This window comes from Topomyia yanbarensis, chromosome 2, assembly GCF_030247195.1.
Source record: "Topomyia yanbarensis strain Yona2022 chromosome 2, ASM3024719v1, whole genome shotgun sequence".
NCBI classification, from domain to species: Eukaryota; Metazoa; Arthropoda; class Insecta; order Diptera; family Culicidae; genus Topomyia; species Topomyia yanbarensis.
The window spans coordinates 96,872,257-96,897,679 of NC_080671.1; the positions used below are offsets into that span (position 1 = coordinate 96,872,257).

General features: G+C 39.1%; 1 protein-coding gene across 4 annotated transcripts in view; it reads left to right on the top strand.

Moving 5' to 3' along the window:
• Window positions 1-25,423, top strand: part of LOC131678902 (protein Gawky-like) — a 66,664-nt gene that overhangs the window by 16,235 nt on the left and 25,006 nt on the right. For all 4 annotated transcript variants that reach the window (XM_058959330.1, XM_058959331.1, XM_058959333.1 and 1 more), the window contains 7 exons: window positions 17,865-18,061; window positions 18,148-21,967; window positions 22,146-22,571; window positions 22,624-23,162; window positions 23,413-23,551; window positions 23,610-24,080; window positions 24,140-24,494. In XM_058959330.1, the coding sequence (XP_058815313.1) occupies window positions 19,514-21,967; window positions 22,146-22,571; window positions 22,624-23,162; window positions 23,413-23,551; window positions 23,610-24,080; window positions 24,140-24,494 (4,384 nt within the window). In that variant the 5' untranslated portion in view covers window positions 17,865-18,061; window positions 18,148-19,513. The remainder of the gene's footprint in view (window positions 1-17,864; window positions 18,062-18,147; window positions 21,968-22,145; window positions 22,572-22,623; window positions 23,163-23,412; window positions 23,552-23,609; window positions 24,081-24,139; window positions 24,495-25,423) is intronic.

Sequence of the window (25,423 nt, forward strand, 5' to 3'; positions counted from 1 at the left end):
GATGACCGGGGACTCTAGTGATATGGGATAACTTGATCCCTGTCAGAATGTGAATTGTACACCGAAAACTAACTATCAGAATGAAGGTCCGCGTGACCATCCAAGAACGCACGCGTATATAGAAATGGCCACACGGTTACAAAATCCAGTTTTGTGCACGCAAAGTCACATGAACGCGAGCACACGTGACAAACACGTTCACATACGAACGCTTAAGTCCTTCGCGATTAACAACGCACACCTACGTTCGCGATCGCGCAAACGTAGGTAGGTTGCTACAAACGTCCGTTTTCGCGCGCTCATGAATCGGCCACGGCCGGAAACCATTATCCTCTGTCCTAATAAAGTACATACAGTAAGACCAATCAAAAAATAAAGCTCATATCCACTAGACAACACCTTATATTGCGACATGACCTGAAACTCTAGTGATATGGAAATCTCACTTTCTTCTAGCATCTGAGCCGTACACCAAAAATAAAGTATTAGATTCATTGTCCGCGCACGATCATCCAAGAACACATGTGAATATGCGAAAGGCACACGGTTATAAAATAGAATTTATACACGCGAATTTACATACACGTTAGCACACGCGACACGCACACGCGATCGAACACGTTAACGTACAAACGTCTGAGTCTTTCGCGATGATACACGTGATCGCGAAGTCCCTACACCCGTACAATGAATATCACATTTAGAATCATGGCCCGCTACCATTGGCCTAAAGCAGTGTTTTAGTGGGCGCCATTGCCTGTTTCGTCTGCAGATTGTAGCATTGGATTCTGACAACTCTAGCAAATAAAAAATTATATCCGAATGAACTTCAACCGCAATTGACGTTATTCGATTTTATATCGAGGCTTGTTTTGCACTTTAAAACATCTAAAAATTTTATCAAAATCGGAGTACAACATCTTCAGTTACAACTATTCCCAAGCATCAAACCACTAAGTGGAATATGTGTTCCAAGTGTATGGATTCCTGCGTAATCAAAGCAGCTGTAGTGAATTGAATTCACAAGAACCAAGCATTTAGTAAAAAGAATACAATCGTTACTAGGGTGGATGTATCAATAGCCGCGCACTTAAGGAAAACTTTTGTTAAAAAATCGATGAATAGACCTATGGACAATGTTAATACTTTTAACGAAAGCTTTCAATCCCTACTTGATAAGAAAAATATAAAGATGGTTTAATAACCAATTTATGTATTCAAAACCTCTTGTACCACTATAGGAACACATGTACCAATAGTGGTGAAATCGCTAATTTCGGTTCCTATTGTTGCAAATCCCATTGATTTCTTATGGTACTTGCAACTATAGCTACATTAGATCAACTATAGGTGCAAGGGAGGTCAAAATTCGAAGAAAATCAATTTTTCAATATTTAATTGAGCAAATTTCAATTTTTTTGTTGCATAATTTTAGTACGATGAATTGATAAAAAAATATTTATTGATTGTTGGTACCTTATTTTGGCGTATAACCCACTACTGCAACTATTGGTGCACCTCAACTATAGGAGTACCCACCCTAGTAACTTTTGGGGAATCAAATCCAAGTTTTTTATATTCAAAAAAATTCGGGAAAATGGGAGGGAAAGTTTCTGAACATTAGTACCTTTTGTTGTACTAAACTAATCAGTTGAAAAAGTAGTCATTTATGTTCTATTAATTAATTCTTTTAAATTTCGAAGAAGTCATTTCCATGGACATCTAAATCACACTGGCCGGCAGAGGTATTATGAAAAAAGTTTTCTGTATATGGTCCAATCACTCCATGCAAACAGCTTAATCTTGGAATGTAGTAGGTGTTAGCTCTACCGCTTTTCAATAACCCATTTTAGAATGACAGAGACCTAGCGGTACATTCCGAGGCTATTCTCCAGTTGGCATGCTCCTCTTATTTGTAATACGTGTACCACTATTATAATCAAACGAGCTTCCTTGTCGTGAAAGCATGTGCAAGAAATTGACGCGTATTTAGTGTTTCATAATATATTATTTATTTGGGTTTAATGAATCAATTTGCTCTCAGTTTTTTACCTTGTGCATATCTTGATTGAATATTAGCAATGATTGCTTTTCACATTAGCTCTTGTTCAAAATCTATGACTTCTTTGAATAACGTAAAAACTTCCAAAAGTTATACGGACAACCCGAAATTTGATAGTTGTTTTCAGAGTGAACCGTCACTATGGTGCACCTAAGAGACTGTATCGAATATTGCGAAGTTATATAAATCCCGCATGTATTTTTTTGCTAAATGCATCATTCATCGTTCGCAGGAAATGAATCGGCATACCGACATTCTCACCACATAAACACTATTTGAAATACCGGGAAGTAGTTTCTACACGTGTCCGTCGTGAATCCTTTTTTTCTGGAATGCACCATGAATCTGCTAGTAAGCGGTGTAGGCTCTTGTAGCATTGCCAGCTACAACCATGTGTTTTAAGTTGTTCAAAATGAATGGTTGCGTCTGAGCTAATTTGTTGAGCACTATAAGCGCTGAATGCCTGACATGGTAGAACTCGATAAAGGCAGCTTCCGATAGTCTATCGTCCATTTACACCTTCCGGAAATGTTCCACATTATGAATGCTCGGCACGGTGTTCCTAAAACCGTTATTAACAAAAAAATGACCATAAATTTGTCATACGGAATTCGAAAGATACAGTATCCAAGCATCTTCTCAGTGAATTTCAAAATGATCCATCGAGGGATTCGAGAGAAATTGCGATTTGAAGTTTTATGACACGTTTCATAAGGCTACCAGCAAACACCCACTGGTTTGGTCATATCTCTATAAACAAAAAATATTTGTCTACTTATTTAATATATGGCATTCGAAAGATATAGTAATCAAATATATCCCCTGCAAGTTTGAAAATATTTCATTGACAGAATCGAAATTTATAACGGTTTGGATGTGGTATGCGGTCATAGATGGGTTTTCTACCGGACTTCAAGCGTGAATCCATGTTTGTTCATTGGCTATTTTGGTCGTTTATATGTGTCGCGGTTTTTAAAGGAAAACCTTACCATTTAATTACATAAATACAATGTACAAAAGATGTTATTTATATGGTGCACTGAAAAAATATGAAAATAGGGTTGTCTACCAAACGTTAAATATAATGTGTAAATTAAAAAAAAAAAACAGATAAAAGTTGGAATGTGTACTTCAAAAAGGCATATCTCAATGGTTTGTTGACCGATTCTAATTATTTTTAGACAATATAATTAGAACAGGTAGACGTTTCATAGTTAATTTTCATTAAGAAGAATAAAAAATAGAGTCATCTACATCAACAAATAGACAATATAATTGATCTCAACTATATTTATTATCATTATTTAGTGAATATTTTTGAATAGCGGCCTATCCATTTTTATATACTAGTTGATTGCAATTGCCGTATAAACATCTGAATGTCTAATTCTCATGATAAGTTCAATTCGACAATAAAACTAACATCCCTTTTGACCAGTTTTAACATCTGTCAACCCAACCAGCGATTGTACAAAATTTCCAACAAAAACCGTACCATAACATAAATTTATCTGAATCATATTTTTTAAATTTATGGTTTTATTTTTCCATGATTTGTAGTTTGGGTTCGTTGCATTTAACTAATGTATAGAAACTGATAGGTCGTCGTTTTGAATATAAAGATATTCACTAAATAGTGATAATACATATAGTTGAGGATAATTATGCTGTCTATTGTTTGAAGTAGGCAACTCTATTTTATATTCTTCTTAATGAAAATTAACGATGAAACGTCTACTCGTTCAATAATGAAAAAATAATTAGAATCGGTCAACAAACCATTGAGATATGGCCTTTTGAAGCAAACATTCCAACTTTCATTCATTTTTTTTTTAATTTACACATTATATTTAACGTTTGGTAGACAACCCCATTTTCATATTTTTTCAGTGCACCATATAAATAACACCTTTTGTACATTATATTTAAGTAATTAAATGGTAAGGTTTTCCTTTAAAAACCGCGACACGTATAAACGATCTAAATAGTCAATGAACAAACATGGATTCACGCTTGAAGTCCGGTAGAAAACCCATCTATGACCGCATACCAAATCCAAACCGTTATAAATTTCGATTCCGTCAATGAAATATTTTCAAAATTGCAGGGGATATACTTGATTACTATATCTTTCGAATGCCATGTACTAAATAGGTAGACAAATATTTTTTTGTTTATAGAGATTGGACCAAACCCGTGGGTGTTTGCTGGTAGCCTTATGAAACGTATCATAAAACTTCAATTCGCCATATTTCTCGAATCCCTCGATGGATCATTTTGAAATTCACTGAGAAGATGGTTGGATACTGTATCTTTCGAATGCCGTATGCCAAATTTATTGTCATTTTTTTAGTTAATAACGGTTTTAGGAACACCGTGTCGGTCCTATGCGAGTCATCAATAATTTTATAATCACACCGTATTTGGCCGGAGCACAACGTCTTGCTTTTGCTACTCACTCATCTCGACCGATTACTAGGGCAAGAATTATAGTAACAGTTTCTTTTGTTCTTCAAACAAGACACAAAATATAAAAGTAACTATTTTTGTCGTTCGCTACTCACTGGCTCGAGCAAAAGCATGAAGCACACTGAATTTCGTAACCATTGTCTTTGGTGATTGGAAATAGCCTTCTTCAACTTTTTCTCAACAATTTGTTCAAACCAAATGAGCTACAAACTTTGTTAAAAGTCGTCGAAAAACACGTTTCTTTGCCTTTCTCATATAAAGAAAGGCTATGCAATCACTCAAAAAACGACGTTTTAACCGAGACCGTCGAGATCGGAAAATGTCTGTGTGTATGTAATACATACTATGTATGTATGCATGTGTGTGTCTTTCAAACTCTTAAATTTCTCAGGGATGGACCGGTTCGGTTTACACAATCTTAGTTTCAAATGAAAAGTATAACGGTCCCATAAGCTGCTATTGACTTTTTAGTTGATCCGACTTCTGGTTCGGGAGTAATGATGTTATACACATTAAAACGGGTGTAACATTACTGCAGGTCTAGATCACTTAAAAGCAATCAAAGTAGCTTTGACCATATTGCACAGTGGTCCAGAATGCAAATTTAGCAGGAATTATTAGATTTTACTAAAACTAAACAACTTAGCCTTATTACTTCTTGGAGAAGTTTTCGTAGTTTATGAGCCCCCTCTTGTTTGTTAAAACAACAGTTAGGGTGGTTCTAATTTTACCAAGATCAAAAAATTAACAGCGAAGTTGTAGAACAACAAATTTTGGAAAAGTTTGCTGAAGACATGTAAGCTCTATCTGTCATATTTATTTTACAACAAATTTAAAGTCGGAGCTTATGGTGTTTCTTCAAAACACAGTTTTATTCCAATAACTTTTGCTGTATTCACCTAAAACTGAAGTAGTCCTCAGACAACTTTAAGATTGTTTTCAGGCGAATAATTTGTTTCATGGCACCATTTATCTAGCTATTTCCGTTGAAAAGTTATGAGCAATTTTTCGCCAAAAATGGGGTTGTTTGGAATAACAATATCACTCATTTGGGGCAAATAAAACATAATTCTTTTTGAACTATAAATAAGGTCATGATTAGCGAGGGATTGGCCTTCCTATGATCATTCTCAGGGATAGACCGTTCCAACATCAAATTATGGTCTTGTCAAATTTTGGTCTTGTCAAACTGCAAATGACGTGAAAACCCAAGATGGTACCAGATGAGGTATAGGCATACGTAAAGCGAGAGTTTTGGTTTTACGATTGGCAAGATCGACATTGCGTAAATACTGATTCACTTCCCAAAAAAAAGGTTAATAAAAACCAAATTAATTAAAACAATGTTTCGAATATAGAAACTAGTGCTTTCAGCCTCTCAAAGCGTTTGCCACCAAAAATATTATTGTACACACATGCATACACTTTATGCAGATTATCTTGAATCTGTTTTGCGTTTGTCAAATGTGCCACTCTTCTTATTCTAAACCGGACACGCTCTTTTTCCCTTTGGGGCAGACCCTCGATGATTAGAGTTATAATTGAGCAAAAAATGGCGAACACGATATTTTTTAAAATTTCATAAAATTGATTTAAAAAAATCTATTTTTGAAATATTAAGTTGATCTTGATTAAGTTGAGCGTATATCTTCTTAACAATAAAAGCTAGAGTTTTGATGTATTAGAAGAAAATGTTCGTCTTCACAAACTCTGAACAACATCTGAAGTATAGGTTGGAGAAAAATGAAAACTGAAAAAGTTATATTAAAAATTTGGTTTTTCACGAATTGACTCTTTGTAATATGTTTAAATTACTTTCACGGTGAACAATATAAAAAGTGTAGTTTCATTTTCATGATAAAATATTGCACTTTACAATACTTTTCTATTATTTTAAATAATTGGTAGGGTGGCTCTAAATTTTTTAAAATCAGAAAATTAACTTTTTAATGGTTTGAGATAGAGTTTCGCTGTCTTCTAGAAACTTGGAGGAAATTAAATTTTAAAAAACTTTGTCGAAGACACTGAAACTCTATGTCGTGTACTTTTCATTTTACAAGAAATTTACCAAAAAAATTTAGGGTTTTTCTTAAGAAATGGTTTTCTTTGTATAACTATTGCAGTTTTGATTTTTCAGTAAGATCACTTTAGAAATACACTCAGGTTTTTTTTTACGCGGGGGATACGAGCCGCGTAAATGAAAACCGCGTAAATTTCAAAATCCGCGTAAATGAAAACCGCGTAAATTTCAAAATCCGCGTAAATGAAAACCGCGCAAATTTCAAAATCCGCGTAAATGAAAACCGCGTAAATTTCAAAATCCGCGTAAATGAAGACCACTTAAATTTAAGAATCCGCGATAAAGGGAACCTCATTGATCGATACCGCGTAAATTCCAAAATCCGCGTAAATGAAAACCGCGTAAATTTCAAAAACCGCGTAAATGAAAACCGCGTAAATTTCAAAATCCGCGTAAATGAAAACCGCGTAAATTTCAAAATCCGCGTAAATGAAAACCGCGTAAATTTCAAAATCCGCGTAAAAAAACCGCGTAAAAAAATACCGCGCAAAAAAATACCGCGTAAAAAAATTTGAGCGTACTTTCAGATATTTTGAAGGAGAATAATTTGTCTTAATATATTGAACCTCTAGCTTCGCTCGTTAGAAAGTTATATATACTTTTTACTAAAAATAAACTATTTTCTGAGTAAATATTGCAAGATATAAAAAAATATCGTCTTTGCCATTTTTTGGTGATCTATACTACAAAGCATGCTATTTCAATTGAAAGCAACAGTATTTAATATTCAGTGCCCGAATCGAAGATAATTCAATTTGAAAAAAATATATATTTTATATAAAAGTTCTTATAACTTTAAAACGAAAAAGTTAAGTAGTTGGTGTTTTAAAGCAAATTATGCGCCCCAAAATAATCTTCAAGCTTTGCCAAAGGGTACTTTAGCGTAAAATAAAAACTGCAAAAGTTTTCTAAATAAAACCGTTTTTTAAGGAACACCCTAAAGCTTACATTCGAATTTCTCGTGCAATGGAAAATATAAAATCTAGAGCTTGCATGTCTTCAGCAAATTTGTCTAAAATGTGTTGCTCTACAACTTCATCGAAGACAGTAAAGCTCTATCTTAAACCGCTAAATAGTTCTATTTTAAACATTGCTAAATTTAGAACTACCCTAGCATCGGTTTAAACAAAAAGAAGGGCCTTGCAAAGTACAACAACTTTGCCAAATATGTTGTAAGGCTAAGTCATTTAATTTTAGCAAAAAGTTAAAATTCCTGCTAAATTCGCATTCTGGACCACTGTGCATTGGCAACCTGCGACGGTTCTTGATGTCCGAGGGGAACTCGCCAAGTTCATAAATTAATGTCACACCTCTTTCCCAGCGAAAACTTGAATTCAAATGAAAGATGCAGTAATCTCATTAACTGCTATGAGTTTCTTTCGGTTCTGACTTTTGGTTCAGAAGTTACAGGTTGGTTAGTGAGGTTACACTCGAATTTCCCATATGAACCGTTACAATCGTAATATCTCAGAGGCTAAAAATCTCGGAATGGCACACAAATTACATCGATTTGCAGGTCTAGATCACTGATTGCCAATGAAACATTCTTTGAATAGTCACATCGATTCTTCGGTGATGATGAGTGAATCGATTATCTCAAACCAAATCTCCGAGATATAATATGAAGTTGGGTGTTGCATTTACAAAAAAACTAAGAGGCAATCGGCCATTTTTTTAAATCTGCGATTTTAATACAAAGCTTCGGTTCTAGAACGATACGCAAAGCATATCCAACGGTAAAATCCTGTTTAATGACTGCTCTGTTGGTTAGCTTTTAGTTCTTTATTTCCTTCTACGCAAGTTTTACAATTGAAATTTAAATCTTTGAATAATTTGATAATTAGACCAAACCACAACTTCTATTTTTAATATTATTTATCTCAAACCGAATTGTGAAAATTACGCTGTCGCAACAACCCAAGTTTCACAAACTATAACTAGATAAGGTCGCGTACAGCACAACAGAAAATGGGGAGGAGAGCAGCTCAATTGTAATCTCACTTATGGTTTCAAAATAGAGCGACTGTTCCACAAAAATTCATAATTACAATTACCTTCCATCAAAATAACTACTATATTTGCAATATGTACACAATTCTGCGACTGTCCCACACGACCACACCAAACCGCGATCCAAATAACTGTTGTGTTTAATAATATCCGTGATAACGGCTTACATCGAAGTGCCTCGCGAAAGCCAAATCTTTTCGAGAGTGCGGTGGTGCCAAAACAACAAAGATTTAGCTGAAAGCATTAACCATCTCACGGATCGAGCGAGCGAGCTTCCGTGGAGTCATTCTGGTCCCCTGTTTTCTTTCTTTCGCTCAGCTGGTTGCTGAAGCGCCACCGAATGCCCCTTAGTTCAGCAGTTGGTCGAGGTTTTTTGCGCTCGTTACATAACAGTTTATTGAACCGTTTGTTTTTATTTTTGCGCGTTTCTACCGTGGAGGAGCCAGCCAGCCGAGCGAACCTTTAAAATGCATGAACAACGATACGCGAATCAGTAGGTGGAAAGGTATTTGATAGAATCGCAGGTATTCGCGTTCACCATTGGTTTCTCTTGGGTCTATTTCGCTACTACTAGTCTACAATGCACAGAGGCCGCACATATACCATCAGTGATGAATGTGGATTAAGGGGCCAAATGGTGTGGGAGTACAAACTAGTCAGTGTAGTCAGATGGGCGAAATGAAGCTCACTTACCGCTGCACTTTCCACCAACAGTCAAGTGATTGATTGTTTTTTAGAGTTACGATCAATTAAGAGAAGAATATACTATCAGCTAATAACAAAATTTGAATAGATTAAATTTAGTAATAACATTGATCACAGCCTTATAAATAAATGATCTGGGACCCAGGCAAACATTCAAACACTGATCGCACTATGCTTTTTATTCAACCACAAACTCAACAACTCCGGAACCCCGACGATGAATGACCACACAGTGGTTCAGTGGCTAGAGAGAATTAGATTCGCAATCAGATCTGCACTACTTTTCGCTAACATGACTATCTTATAGTCGTTGTTTGGCATACATATATGACAGCATTGATTTTTTTTATTCCAGTCCCCATCAAGAAAGTGACTAACCGCAGCATATTAAAAAAAGAAAAAAATCTCTGCAAATATAATTTTTACATAGGGTAGCTGAGCTGTTATTCATCTTATTAGTGTTTAGTTGGTCACACTATTTACACAATGGACGGAATGCGGTTGAATTTTCTATGATGATTTCGTTACAATTTCACAACATTGTGCTCTCAGTGCACTACGCAATTTTCGGAGGGTGGAATAAGTTTTAATATCTTCTTTTTTATGTTCTGTAGGCTGTGCCTAACACTGACGCCAGAGAAGTGACTCCAACCTCTGGACTGTAGATATCAGCCCATTAATGCATGGACCGGGATCAACGGCCTTACTTCCCTTCCGAAAGAAGACGTGAGCACAGATTATTCACCTTGGAAAATCTAAACGATCTCGACTGGGATTGAACCCGAGGTCCGAACCCACTGGGGCGAGTAGTGGTCACCACTGGCACCGTCTGGTATCATTTTTTTTTGTTTCGTTCGAAAGAAGCTGTGCAATAACAGAAATTGTGAAATACTCGTATTTGAGCTTAACGAAATGTCGAATGGAAAGTTTCCCTGTGAATGCTTCCATGTGAGCCAATGCGATGAACCGAGATAGCATCAAATGGGAAGGGCTAAGATGAATTGGAAAATAGTAACTAATAGGGTTGGGTTGCGTTACGAAACTAGCGTTTTGTGACATGTTAATAGAATTTTTTTTGCATGCGCCAACGCCAGAGTGATATTTCCTATTTGCCTATATTTATTTTTATAATTTTTTCGCAGCTTTGTATGGTGGGGTGCCACAGTGCGGCACCAGAAAGATGATTTCACCATCTGGACGCTAGATATCGGCCCATCAATACATGGACCGGGACCAACGGTTTTACTTCCATTCCGAAAGAAGACGTGATCAGAGATTTTTCAAGTAAAAAAAAATCTCAACGGCCTCGGTTAGGATTGAATCCAGATCCACTGGGGTGAGAATCGGACAGGAAATTCGAACGATAGACGAAGTTTCAGTTGTTGTTATCAAGCTTAGTGTTGTGGTTCCGAAAATCCCGGGAATACCGACCCTTTTTTGGTACCGTAATACCGGTACTGAATATATAAAAGTACCGATATTTTCGGTACTACACAAAACTATTGATGAAGAATATAACTCACCTTTCATTACATATAAAGACTTCTTTTGAAACATCGGCCAGCAAAGTGGCACTAGAAGATTCCTTACCCTTTGTATGTAAATGGATATTGCATCAATTTTTTAGAATATAATGTAAACTATCTTTTTTTAATTTACGTATTTAGAACTAGTACAAAAAAATATCGATTTATTATTGGAATCGGTTGTATACCATTCCCCCGAAAGCCATTTCCCAGAAAGCCATTCCCCAGAATTCCTTTCCCCAGAATGTACCATTCCCCAGAAAGACATTTCCCAGAATGTACCAATCCCTAGAAAACCATTATCCAGAATGCCCCATTCCCCAGAAAGTCATTCCCCAGAATGCCCCATTCCCCAGAAAAGTGATGGTTTTTATATATTATTTGTGGTTAAGCCAAAGGTTTACGCATACCTAATTAAAGAAACTTACTGAGGATGTGCCGTTCCAAAACGCGCGGCCTCTCGCAAGCAAACCTGTTATCCTCTCGTATAGCCGGTTTACTCGAACATAGGACTTGGTTCCTTCTTTCAAACATGAGCAGTTCTTTGAACTTGTACGCAAGCAACTGTTGCACGCAAACTTGTGATCTTTTCGTCTGCCCGGTTTATTCAAACATATATGTTGATTCCTTCTTTGGAGCTTTGGTTGAATCCATATTAAGATCGAAATGAATGCATATTTTGACAAATGGTTTCGTGGGTTTTTAGAGCATTTATCTTTCTTTTGTATTGGGAATGTTTCGTACGCAAATGTACGATTCACCCGATTGCTCGGTTTACTCAAATAGGTTGCACTAAATACATTCGAAAGTATTTTCATACCTTACGCCAAATGGTACTTATAGCACAGAGTTACAGACATAATACTCGACAACAATTATTCGTCAATGTTAACGATCATTTTGAATTGAATATATTATTAGTTGGGACTGTTATCGCATTTGCGATTATGGCGCCACTGACATATGTGCAAGTATACGGGGGATATACCAATTACTTCTGGGCCTGAGGGTTGACTAATTTGTAAATAAGTGGTTGGAACCGTGTATAAAAGGTGTAGCTAGTGTTTTGGCCGAATTGGCGCTACGATATTTTTGCGAGGAGCCGCCGCTTTCGACGGCTTATCCTTACCAGCTTAATATCATGCATCATGTAATGTACAAAGTTTTGGTTTCGCCACATAACCTTACTTACATAAAACTGTTTCTTTCTTTTGGATCCTAGCTTTCTATGGTTGTTGCCAAATGGCACTGAAAAACACACCTGTACTGAATTTTGCAATTTTTCCTATATGTATGTTTATATTATTAAAAGAAAAGTAAAAATATTGCTATTGTCTAATGCTGCTACCAGTACACTTTTCGAGAGGAGCAATATGGCCAACATAATAAAAAAATGTTTTGTTTTTTTTATCAAAAAAATTTCCCACTTCAAAAAAAATGTCTCGGAAATGGTTTTCTGGAGAATAGTTCTTTCTGGGGAAAACACTTCGGTATTTTAGCTTCTGTGGAATGATTTTTCGGGAACGTTAGTTATTCTTTATTTAAATTCGGAATAAATAATGTCATCCTAACTTCCGGTTTCAACACAATGCAAATCATTTCAAATGTGACCGAATCGAAGAAAGTCGTTCGATGGAAATGGGAACTAGTAGTACGTTTGAAAAGATCAAATCTATAAAAAAGTTAAACTTTTCTGGGGAATGACTTTCTGGGAGATGGTGCATTCTGGAGTATGGAATTCTGGGGAATGGTACATTCTGGGAAATGACTTTCTGGGGAATAGTATATTCTGGGGGATGATATTCTGGGGAGTGGAATTCTAGGGAATGGCTTTCTGGGGAATGATTTTCGGGGGAATAGTATACAATCATTGGAATCTCATTTGCGTTGGTTCCCATTTTTTCTGAATGCCGATAGAATGAGTTTATAGCCTAAGTCACGCCTGCATTCATTTTGCTATTAAATATTAATCTATAAGAGCGAACGCCGATTCAGTACCCAACCTTGATTCCAATCGGACGGTTGTTGTATACCATTCCCCCAAAAGCCATTTTCCAGAAAGCCATTCCCCAGAATTCCCTTACGCAGAATGTACCATTCCCCATAAAGACATTTCCCAAAATGTACCAATCCCTAGAAAACCATTATCCAGGATTCCCCATTCCCCAGAAAGTCATTCCCCAAAATGCCCCATTCCCCAGAAAAGTTAATGTTTTTGTTCATTATTTGTGGTTAAGCCAAAGGTTTGCACATACCTAATTCAAGGAACTTATGCGGTGTTGAGCTGCTGAGGATGTGCCGTCGAAAGCGGCGGCTGTTCGCAAGCAAACCTGTTATCCTCTCGTATAACCGGTTTACTCGAACATAGGACTTGGTTTCTTCTTTCAAACATGAGCAGTTTTTTGAATTTATACGCCAAGTAACTCTTGCACGCAAACTTGTGATCATTTCGTCTGCCCGGTTTTTTATATGTTGATTCCTTCTTTGGAGCTTTGGTTGAATCCATATTAAAATCGAAATGAATGCATATCGTGGGTTCTTAGAGCATTTATCTTTCTTTTGTATTGGGAATGCTTCGTACGCAAATGTACGATCCACCCGATTGCTCGGTTTACTCAAGCAGGTTGCACTAAATACATTCGAAAGTATTTTCATACCTTACGCCAAATGGTACTTATACCACAGAGTTACAGACATAATACTCGACAACAATTATTCGTCAATGTAAGCGGTCATTTTGAATTGAATACATTTTTAGTTGGGACTGTTATCGCATTTGCGATTAAGGCGAACCCGGACATATGCGCAAGTATACGGGAGATATACCGATTGTTCCTGGGTCTGAGGGTTAACTAATTTGTAAATGAGTGGTTGGAATCGTGTATAAAAGGTGTAGCTAGTGTTTCGGCCGAATTGGTGCAACGATATTTTTGCGAGGAGCCGCCGCTTTTGACGGCTTATCCTTACCAGCTTAACATCATGCATCAGCTCCTTGACTTAGATAATGTACAAAGTTTTGGTTTCGCCACATAACCTTACTTACATAACACTGTTTCATTGAGCATCGCATGAAAATGTATAACCTCACTTTTCTGACAGCTCAGAGAGCTTGTTTAAGGCTAGTTTACAGTTCTGAAAACGTGTCACGGGATTTAAGTCCCTGTGTATTTTAAATGTAGCTCGGGATTTCAAATCCCGTGACGGGAAATGAGTCTATACAAAAATAACAGTTTTCCTGAAGTGTAAACCCAACCGCGGAAAACATCGCGGTATTTTAAAACTCTCCACACAGAAATCCGGCCGGGAACAATTCAACATAAATTGCTTCCGACGAGGAAAATAGTATTTTTATAAGGTTTGCAATTCGCTGCAAGTTTGATACTGTTTGTATTTTTAAGAAGCAGCAGAGTTTTTAGTTTGACAGTTTGGAGAGATCTCGGCGGGAAATTTTTCCTGATCAAATCCCGACGCAAATCCCGTGATCCATTTCTTGAACTGTAAACTAGCCTTTACATGGACTTAAAAAATTTTTGGTTTCACCCAGTACAAGAAACTCGGTTCGAATTCTAACACCATGTAAACAAGCTCGCTGTATATATGTTTATATTATTGAAGGAATAACGTAAAAATATTGCTATTGTCTAATGCTGCTAGCAGTGCACTCTTCGAAGAGAGCAATATGGCCAACATTTTGAAAAAGATTTTAGATTTTCATCAAGATTTTTTCCCATGTATGGGAAATGGTTATATCTGTGGAATGATTTCTGAGCATTCTGGATATGGTTTTCTGGGGAATAGTTCTTTCTGGGGAAGCACTTCGGTATTTTAGTTTCTGTGGAAAGGTTTTTGGGGAAAGCCACCCAATTGGGTGCTGCAGCAAATTCTTTATTTTAATTCGGAATAAATAATGTCCTAAATTCCGGTTTTAGCACAATGCAAATCATTTCAAATGTGACCGAATCGAAAGCGAAGAATGTCGTTCGATGGAAGTGGGAACGAGTAGTACGTTTGAAAAGATCAAATCAATAAAAAAGTTAAACTTTTCTGGGGAATGAGTTCCTGGGAGATGGTGCATTCTGGGACATTGACTGCTGGGGAATGGTACATTCTGGGAAATGACTTTCTGCGGAATAGTATATTCTGGGGGATGATATTCTGGGGAGTGGAATTCTGGGGAATGGCTTTCTGGGGAATGATTTTCGGGGGAATAGTATACAATCAATGGGACACGTAGGGGTCCGATCTGAGTTTGTAATCAGCGTTGTTTAATCATATTAGATTTACATTCAAAATCAGTTTAGAAGGAATATGTTTCGTCTTCTGGACTTTCACAACACGAATTGTTAGAACAACATGAGAAAAGTTATCTTTGTAATTTCCACTTCTTCGACGTGATTCTTCTAAGGAACTCTGAGTAAGTGTGCAGTAAAATCAAAGTTATTATCATTCATATATACGGGAATTTTGTCTCAAACGTTGTTATATTCGAAGTGTTTTCGCATGATATCCTTCATAATGATCTGTCCCCGGAGCAAACGAAAAGCCCATAATACCCCCATGCTCATGGGGTTTGTCATGGGTGTTTGAAATGGGTTCAACCCATGAAAACACCATCACCATGGTCCGGTAGATCGCATATAAAACACCATATGTTGGTGTATTAATGGATTATTGAAACCATTTTATGGTGTTTTGATGGTTGTAAATTTTGGCACGGACCATATTTAAGGTCTTTTCAAGGGGCTATGTGGTGTTTGAACCCATGAGCATTTGCTCGGGCAGCCTTGACTGAGAGAGCTTCTGTACGTTATTAATACGTTCATAATGTAGCTCCGTTTTCATCTTTAGTAACAGTTCCAGTTAGCGCACATTTGGTCTAATACGAGTTTATTCAAAGTAAGTGGCCATGGGAATTCTCGTAGTGGAGGCGCTGTTCGATTTCTCATTTCACTGCGCAGCCGGGGAAATGATACATACTGTTTGTGCAGTGGATAAGTAACAAAGATGTATGACTTGATTGTTTGCTTTATTGGTAGCTTAAACAAAGCAGAAATAAAAGCATACCTTTGAGCATTTTATTTCACTCTAGTTTTCCTTAGTTTTTTTTAACGAAATTATTCCAGTATCGGTAATTTACCTGCACTACCGGCACTGAAGTTGTCAACCGGTTCTCACCAAAAAGGATCGATACTACAAACCCTAAAACTCCGCATAGGCCGATTGGACCTAGCGAGCAAACCGAAGGGTCGAACTCAAAAAGAAGGCCAAAGTAGACATTTCGAAAAAATAGCTTATTCCACATTTTATAAATGCGAAATTTTTCAAAAATATTCGCCGTTAATTTCAAACAAATCGAACCAGTATTGATTGACAAAAAACATTGAACCTAACCGATTTCAATCTGCAAGCACTCGTATGCAAAACTTTACAAGCTTTTTTCTTGAAACCAAGTTTTTGGTACCATGAAGCTCAAGAAACATTCAAGCTCTCCCCTTTCATTCTTTGATTTTTTTTTAAATCAAAGCAAGCCCAAAAAGTGGTTTCGAGAAAAACGTTGTCAAAGTTTGCTGTACGCTCATCGTATACATGAGAAGCGTTGAGGCAGAATTGAAAATTTGAACATTTAAATATTATTGTCTTCCATTTTCTGACATATTACTTTCAACATCTTAATACATATATTAAACCATTTAAAAGCTTAATTTTTAAAAATTCTGCTGTGGTGTAGCTACATAAATAATAGATAAATAAAGAAATAACAATTGTATTGTGCTAGAAAATAGCGTGTCGACAGAAATGAACGAATCAGAAAAAGAAAAACCTATACCTGTATATGGACACACGCGAAGTTGTATACACGTTAGCACACGGTACAAAAACGTTAACATACAAACGCTCGGGTCCTTCGCGATCATCCTACGCCCGCTATTTTGAGAACATGATAACACCTTGGTGACTAAGTGAACGTTTTAGCACCTATAAATTCACAAACGTGGTCTCAGGAACAAACGCCGTGTTCGTACGATCATGAATTGGTTACGTCCGGAAGTCCCTATTTTCGGCCCTAGTAGCATAGGTACAATGCCTTCAGGTGGACGAAACAAAAAAATGACGCTCATAACCACCTAACAACACATGGTGACAAAAAACGAATTTTAACACGCGAAGCCACATACATGCGACAACCACGTTAACATACGCTTGAACCCTTCGCGATCATCCATGCAACTTACGCCCGCGTTATCGCAAACATGATAACATCCCGGTTATAATACAATCGTCTTAGCACTTATAAACAGTCAAACGCAGTCTCAAGCGTGAACCTGCAATCTCCCGCGCTCGCACGATCATGAATCGATCACTTCTAGATGTCTCTAACCTCGGTACCAGAAGTATAGGACCATGCCTTCAATTGGACCAATTTCAAGCAACTTCTCATATCCACTAGACAACACGTTCCATGGTGACATAACCGGGAACTCTAGTGATATGGAAGAACTAACTTTCTTCTAGCATCTAAACAGTACACCAAAAATTCAGCATCATATTCACGGTCCACGCGCAATCATCTAAGAACACACGCGAATATGCGAATGAACACAGGGCTATAAAATCAAATTTATACATGCGAAGTTACATACACGCTAGCACACGCGACATACAAACGCACACGCGATCGAACACGTTATTGTGCAAACGCTCGAGTCCTTCGCGGTGATACACGCGTTCGTTAAGCCCCTACGCCCGCATACATTTGAATCGTATAAAGAATGTCACATTCAGAATTACGGCCCGCTGCTATTGGCCTTAAGCAGTGTTTTAGTGGGTCTGCAATTGTAGTGAGGGTAGCCTTCCGAAACCCTAGCTCTACAGCTCTAGTAGGGCAGCTCTCAAAAAAATATGAACAGTGTTATTGCTTTTGTAAAACACTATCTCTGAAAAGTTTAAAAATATTATAAAAAAATTATTTATTATAATCTAAAACCATATTTCATTTATCTTCATATTTCAGGTTGTTTCTGAGCATTTCACCGTGAAAATTACACCAAAATCTACAGTTCAACTACAGTGGGCACCTCCCGTCACACCACCAACACAATCATCACAAGCCAGTCGCTGTTGTTATCATCTGATTTATCTGTGATATTGTTACTCGATCAATTTGACGTAACGAGTATTCTTCTGGGGGATCTGACTCCGTCCTCAAAGGTAATTATTTTTCAATTCTTGTTTAGCTTTAGTTTTCTATTAGACCATTCATATTCTCATAGATTTTCAAATATCTATTCTTACAGGGTAAAGGTGCTACATCCCCTTGGCCAATAGTCAACAAAGTGTGGCGATAGTGTTTAGTGAATTATTACGTTGAGCTAGAGAAACCGTATTTCTCTTCGTAATGAGAAAGATGAACTTTATGACAACACAAGTAATTCCATCTAGCTTTTGAAAGGACTTGTAGTGTGTTTTCACTGGGATGTGCAACGAGAACTGTCAGGAGTAGAATCAGAGTGGACATAAACTGAGTTAGCAAACAGTCATCTTCCGCATTTATGACTGAGTAAGCTCGAACACTGGAAGAAGAACAAATCTACAATCATAAATTCCGGAAAAATGAAATGCAATAATATCAACTATAATATTTAAGCGGAAATGTCTGTTTCTGTGCAAATTGTATGAAAACAAATCTTATTTAACTATAAGTGATTGATAACATAATCTATCCCACGTGAAATTCTACATTTAACATCCAACTCAAACGCAAAAAGTGCATATATACCAAGAATCTATATATCTTCAAAGAAGAAACGAATGAAATTTTAGCGTCACCACGTCAAGTCATTTCCTGTGAAAATTACTACTGAAAATATATCTGTGAGTGAACGAATCAATTTAGCAAAAAAAAGGTGTCCCAATTGTGTACGAAGTTTACAAAGCCTAAGCATGAAACTAAACTGACTCCTACACCGATTTGCAGCAGCGGATATGGTAGAATGTTATCAACGTTTTGTCTGCTTTTATCTGTGGTTTAAGCGTAATCTAAAGCTATAAGTAATCTACTAAGTGTGAGCACGGCAAGGAGCATGTGAATGATAATAATTCAATCTGTGAACTATGTGACTTCGGTGGTGAAGTGAAAATCGAATCAATATTGTGTTCCGCAACTGAAATAAAAAGAACGGAAAGCTTTATAGAAAGTGTTTGAACAAACTCAAAGAGACTTAACTACTAGTACACTATAATACTGCGCCCAAGAAAGATACTCTTTGGCGTCGAGAAAAAAGACTGTTACCGACTGAAAAGAAAGTTAGTGGTTACTTTTGTAGGTCGATACGGGTTTGACAATAAAAAACCTGAGCGACATGCCGTAACGTGAAGAAGCTGAACTGTTCCTAATACCAATGGCTTGATAAAAAAAAAACATTCCAAAAAGTACGCTACGCAAAAAACAACGGAAGTTAGTTACTCCCTAAAGAGTATATAAAATGGGGCTACTACAATGCCTATTAACAATTACTCAATTCGATACGAACAAGTCTGAATACGCTTGAAGTGAACTGTAGGAATGCTATGAGAACAATAGACAATGTTGTGTTAGTGTGAAGAACGAAGCGTAAGCCAACTGATAGTATTGCAAGTGGATTTTTTTGTCAAAACATCATCATGGGTGCAATAATAAAAGCGATCTCCGATCGCAAGTCGTATGATCATACCATCATTATCCAAAATAACTGCAGCAACAAAAACAACAGCAACTTCAGCCATAAAGCAAAGAAAGTGAATAATGATTATACTGTGAATATGATATGTGATTTTATTGATTACCTGATTAAATTTAATGTTGATCTTAGCATAAGCGTAGAAAAAATCGTTTTACTACAACATCAGCAACAATACACTACAAATGACCAAAACTTAGACGGTAAGGCCAAACTTCATTCTACCGCAGGCAAACCACAGTTTGTGGTGAATGATATACCAGCAACAACAATTACGGTTACACTGAGTGATAAGAGAAATTCGACAGAGTACACATCATTCGATGAACTTTTGAGATTAACTGTCCGACAGCGACAGCTTGAAGCGGCTGGAGTAAATGTGTCTCGCTCACTGCGCCTCCGTGGGGGAGGTGAAGGTTCACTGAACAACGGAACTAGTGCTTGGGGATCACCTCCAAGCAATCCTAATGCCAATTCTTGGGGTGCAGTTGCTCAACAGCAGCAAGGTTGGGGTAATGCAGCTTCCAATGCAAACCAAAGGTCAGAGTTGAACAAGTCAATCCAACCACTCCAGGGAACGGGTGCCGGTGGCCCATTGGTTGGTCCAAACAATGGCGGCAGTAACAGCTGGAATCAAGTTGTTAATCCGAATAAGCTACCGCTTCAGCCTCCACCTCAGCAACAGCAGCAACCCCAGCAGCAGCCAAATCAGCCATCATTAGTTGGCAATCCCGCCAACAATACCAATCAGCCACCCCCAACTCAACAGCAAGCACAACAACAACAACAACAACAACAACCTCTTCCAGCCCCTGGGGGAAATCCTCAACTCGTCTCACAACCAGGAGCTTCTGCACAAAGCTCATCATCTAAATTGGAACATCTGAACTCGATGCGCGAGGCTTTGTTCAGCCAGGATGGCTGGGGTTGCCAACATGTCAATCAAGATACCCAATGGGACGTCCCCGTTTCACCGGAACCACTCAAAGACGCACTAAAAACTACTTTCAACAATGGAACTGAGCTCTGGGAAACAAATCTACGCAACGGAGGTCAACCGACACAGCAACCTACACAAAAGACACCGTGGGGTCCATCTAGCAACATAGGAGGAACCTGGGGTGTTGATGATGACAGCAATGCTGAAAATACCAGTGTCTGGACAGGAGGAGCAGCTGGTAACGCAAATCCGCCAGCTTCTGGACAACCGAACTGGAATCAGAATAACAATGCTATGTGGCCTCCAAACGTTTCCAATGCTCCACCCAAAAAAGAACCTGAATGGACTAGCAATGTTGGAGGGGTTGGAAGTACGGGTGGAAGTAACTGGGAGAATCGTGGAGCGACCGCTCCACCACCACCACCGCATGTCGCTGCACCTCAGCTGGATATCGCTAATGTGGACATGCGAAACATGCGTCCCCCCGGAGCCATTGAGCCAAGCCGCGAGTTTCGTGGAGATCCGCGTGGCATTTCCGGTCGTTTGAATGGCAGTTCCGGAATGTGGGATCAGCATCCAATGCCTAATACACCACTCAACAAAATGCCTCCACAGCCACCTATGCTAAATTCGGGTGCTGGTGGAAATCAATGGCCGATTGGTGGTGGTGGTGGTCCACAAAACATTCCTCCATCTAAACCACAAACCGGATGGGATGAAGCTTCGCCGCCAGCCAGTCGTCGAAATATGTCCAATTTGGATGACGGAGCATCACTGTGGGGATCGTCAGCTAATCCTAATCGTTCCAATGGACCAGACTCAATGATCCGGAATAACAGAAATCCGCTTGGTGCTAATTCGGGACCTATCGGGCCTAGCGGACTTGGTGGCCCAAGACTGGGTGGACCTAGTGGAAACCCAATGAAGTCGGATAATATGTGGGGTCATGGAGGACCAGGTCCCATCCGTAATGGTTCTTGGGATGATGGAAATGTTAGCAACTGGGAGGAGAAAGGTCCAGGACCACTTGGTGGTACGGGAGGTAGCGGTGGAGGATCGACTTGGAATGATGGCCCAGGAAATCCGCCGTCATGGAACAGCAAGAAGCCAATGGTTGGTGGTGCTAACGTTTGGCCAGAGACTTCCGATTTGATGGGAGGAGAATGGGGAGCTGGAGTCGGCAAACCACCGAATAAGCACAATCCACAGGATATTATTCGTAGCAGCAAACAGTTTCGTATTTTGTATGAAATGGGATTCAAAAAGGAGGACATCGAACAGGCTCTTCGTACGGCGAATATGAGCTTAGAGGAAGCAATGGAAATGTTGCAGCGCAACAATGGAAACAATATGGCTGACTGCAGACGTCATGATGACCATCCAGGTAGCTTTGAGCCACCATTCTCTGGTGGTCGCTATCCAGGCAGTGGAGGTGGTCCATCGCTGCAGTTTCCGCAGGTGAGTTGCTAGTTTACTCTAATTAAATTTTTCACGAGTTCTTGTAGATATTTTAACGATAACCTTTGCGTACGCTAAAACAATTTTAGGTAATTTTGTAGAATTGACCTGGTCTAACGACAGCGGCTTTCATTCGGGGGCTAATTTCTATGTCCTCTTTTCTCTCTCACACACACAGAACGCACAAAACGGACCAAACAATATGCCCGGTGGTATGGGTGGCGGTAATCCGAATCTTTCTGGTTTGAACAACATTTACAAGCCGCTGCAGAGTTACTTGAACCAAGCGCCACCATCCGGACCGGGTCCATTCAATCAAGGAGGTCCGAACGGATCCAGTGGTGGCGGTGGTGGTGGTGGAGGTGTCGGTGGTGGTATTGGCGGTGGTGCTGGCAGTGGAGGCGTAGGCGGCGTCGGAAGCGTGCTGGGCGGTGGTGGAGCAGGTCAGAACTCGTCCGCTCAACCATCTACCCAACAGTTGCGCATGCTGGTACAACAGATCCAGATGGCAGTTCAGGCTGGTTATCTCAACCATCAGATCCTCAATCAACCCTTAGCCCCGCAAACGTTGTTCCTATTGAATCAGTTGCTGAATAACATTAAGGTAAGCTGTGATGTTATTTGTGAAACACAGCGTGATATTTCTTGTTTTTCAGCAACTCCAAGTAACTCAAAATAGCCTGCAGCGTGGCGGTGCGGGTGGCAACAACCAGATGTCGATGATTCCTAAAATTAAACAGCAGATTGCCGGATTGCAGAATCAAATTGCCACTCAACAGGCTATTTATGTGAAACAGCAACAACAGCAGCAACAGCATTCTGGACATCATTCTGGAAATAGCTCCAATATTGCTCACTTGGGAGGTAACTTCCATCGGGAGCAGCAGAACGATTTAACAACCCTTCAAAATAGTCTGTCAGAGATGGGATTGGGTAAAGAGCAATCTGGTCCGTACCATCACGGACATGGTGGAGGGGGTAGTGGCAGTGGTGGTGGTGGTGCTGGAGGCGGAGGTAATGCAGGTGGTTCGACAAGTCAGCAATCTCGTCTTAACCAGTGGAAGCTACCGGCCATGGAAAAAGATATTGGGCATGATTTGACCGATTTTTCGCGTGCTCCTGGGACTACGGCCAAATCCACACTTTCAACTGCTGGATCCGCTATGACTGGGCTGGGTGGACTGCAGGGTGACAAGTAAGTTTAACGGGTTAACCCCTTGTAGTGGAAAACGGACATATGAAATAGCAGGTTTGGCATAACGAAGTTTGACATAATAGAAATTCGGCATAATTCTTATCGAAAGGCAAGGGCAAACGTTTTTCTGCCAAATAACCATTATGCCAAACGTCTTCATGCTAAACTCGTTTATTTCATATGGGGTACATACGAGTAAAACTATATATAGAACTTTGGCAATCAAACTCTTCTGTAATTTGTCTTGCAGTACCTGGTCAACTGGACGTGGCAGCATCACCGATGGTTGGCCAGATTCCGCTGGGGAGGCTACCAATAAAGATTGGCCATCAAATCAGGAAACCTTCACCGATTTGGTACCCGAATTTGAGCCAGGAAAGCCCTGGAAGGTTTGTTTGTTCTACAAATTGGAAAGGTATTTCCTAATACTATTCACTTTTCATGTAGGGCACTCAAATGAAGATAGAAGAGGATCCAACCATTACACCGGGTAGTATTGCACGCAGTCCAATTGCATCCATCTCGATCGGATCGGCAAAGGATTCCGATTTGTTTGCAAACAGCAGTAAACCATCTCCGACCGATTCCATTAGCTTGACTTCTTCTACATGGAGTTTCAATCCGGGTAATAATAATTTCTCGAGTTCCATTTCGAAACTTGGTGGGAATAAAAATACTTGGTCTGACGCGGGTCCTACGGATTTGTGGGGATCTGGATTGGGAGGAGGCAGCGGTGGGGGAAAGGCTCCTCGCGGACCGCCTCCAGGGTTGTCTGCCGGTAAGAACGCCGGTGGGTTTGGATCTAATGGATGGAACCAACGTACAGGACAAGTCGGTAATTGGCCATCTGGTGGAGGAAGTGGAGGAGGTCCTGCATGGTATTCTACATGGGTTTTGTTGAAGAATCTCACTGCACAAGTTAGTATTGAGTATCTGCTTTTCACTGTTTTACATAATTAATTTTCTACTGCTTCTAGATTGATGGTTCAACATTGCGCACGCTATGCATGCAACATGGACCGTTGCAGAATTTCCATCTTTATCTGCATCACGGAATTGCGTTGTGCAAGTATATGTCTCGCGAAGAGGCAAACAAGGCTCAACAAGCACTAAACAATTGTGTGCTGGGAAACACCACAATCTGTGCAGAGTCACCAACGGACAGTGAGGTGCACACCATTCTTCAACATCTAGGCGTACCAGGAGCTAATAATAACAATAACAATAATATAAGTATCAACTCTGGTATCGGCGGAGTTGGAAACAACAATAACAACAACTCACAACAGTGGCGTTCGGGGGGATCGCAGCAAACGAATGCACGATCGGCAGGTACGTGAAAGAATAAAATATTAATTCTTGAAAGTAAGCTCTAGTCTATAACTGCACTTAAAAGAATGATATGTAGTGATCGGATTTCTAGCTCATTGTAGCTCGCACACAAACACAACATATAACAAATATGTCCATTGCTATAGTATTAGATTTGTATGAGCTTTAGGTTTTATTCGAGAGTAGTGGGCTGAAGGAAATCTTTTATGGTATTTTAAATGGTTGGATCATTACTTACCAGTCGGTCTAGAAGCCTGATGCCCTTTTCTGTATCAAGAAGGCGTTTCTAGTTCATTCGGCTCATGGCAGGTTGTTGCTAGTTTCGTAGGGCACAAAGGCACCACAGGTTTCGAGAAAAACAATCAACGACGGACCATTTACCCAGCGACAAATCTTGAATACATTTTGAGATAATAACTCGCGGACTCATCATCTGTTTGTGGATTTCATGGTAGCGTATGATTCAATGAAACAAACATTAGCAGATAGCGCTTGAACATAGCCTTCTGTCAAGATTGATTTAGCTGATCCGTATGATGTTCTTTTATGACGTTCGATAGATTGAAGCAGTGCGATGCATTTTCTAACTTGTTCAACCCTGCGATCAAGTGCGATCACTACTAGATTTCACATACTTCTTGGCTTTGCGGATGACGTCGACAACATAGGAGTCGGTTTGCATTTTAAAAGGAGGCGGCAAGGAGCGTATTGCCAAAAAATTTGGGCAAGGCAAAGTATATCGTAGCTGGCATAAAGGAGGCAGTCCGAACGGTGTTGGTTCCGATGTGAAAATGGATGAGGTACTGTACAAGGTTGTCGACGAATTTAATAATTTTGGAACCCTAGTGACATGTGATAATGATGTTATTCGCGAGGTAAAAAGGCGTGTTGCGGCTGCGTATAGGATTTTCTTTGGTTTATATAGTCAG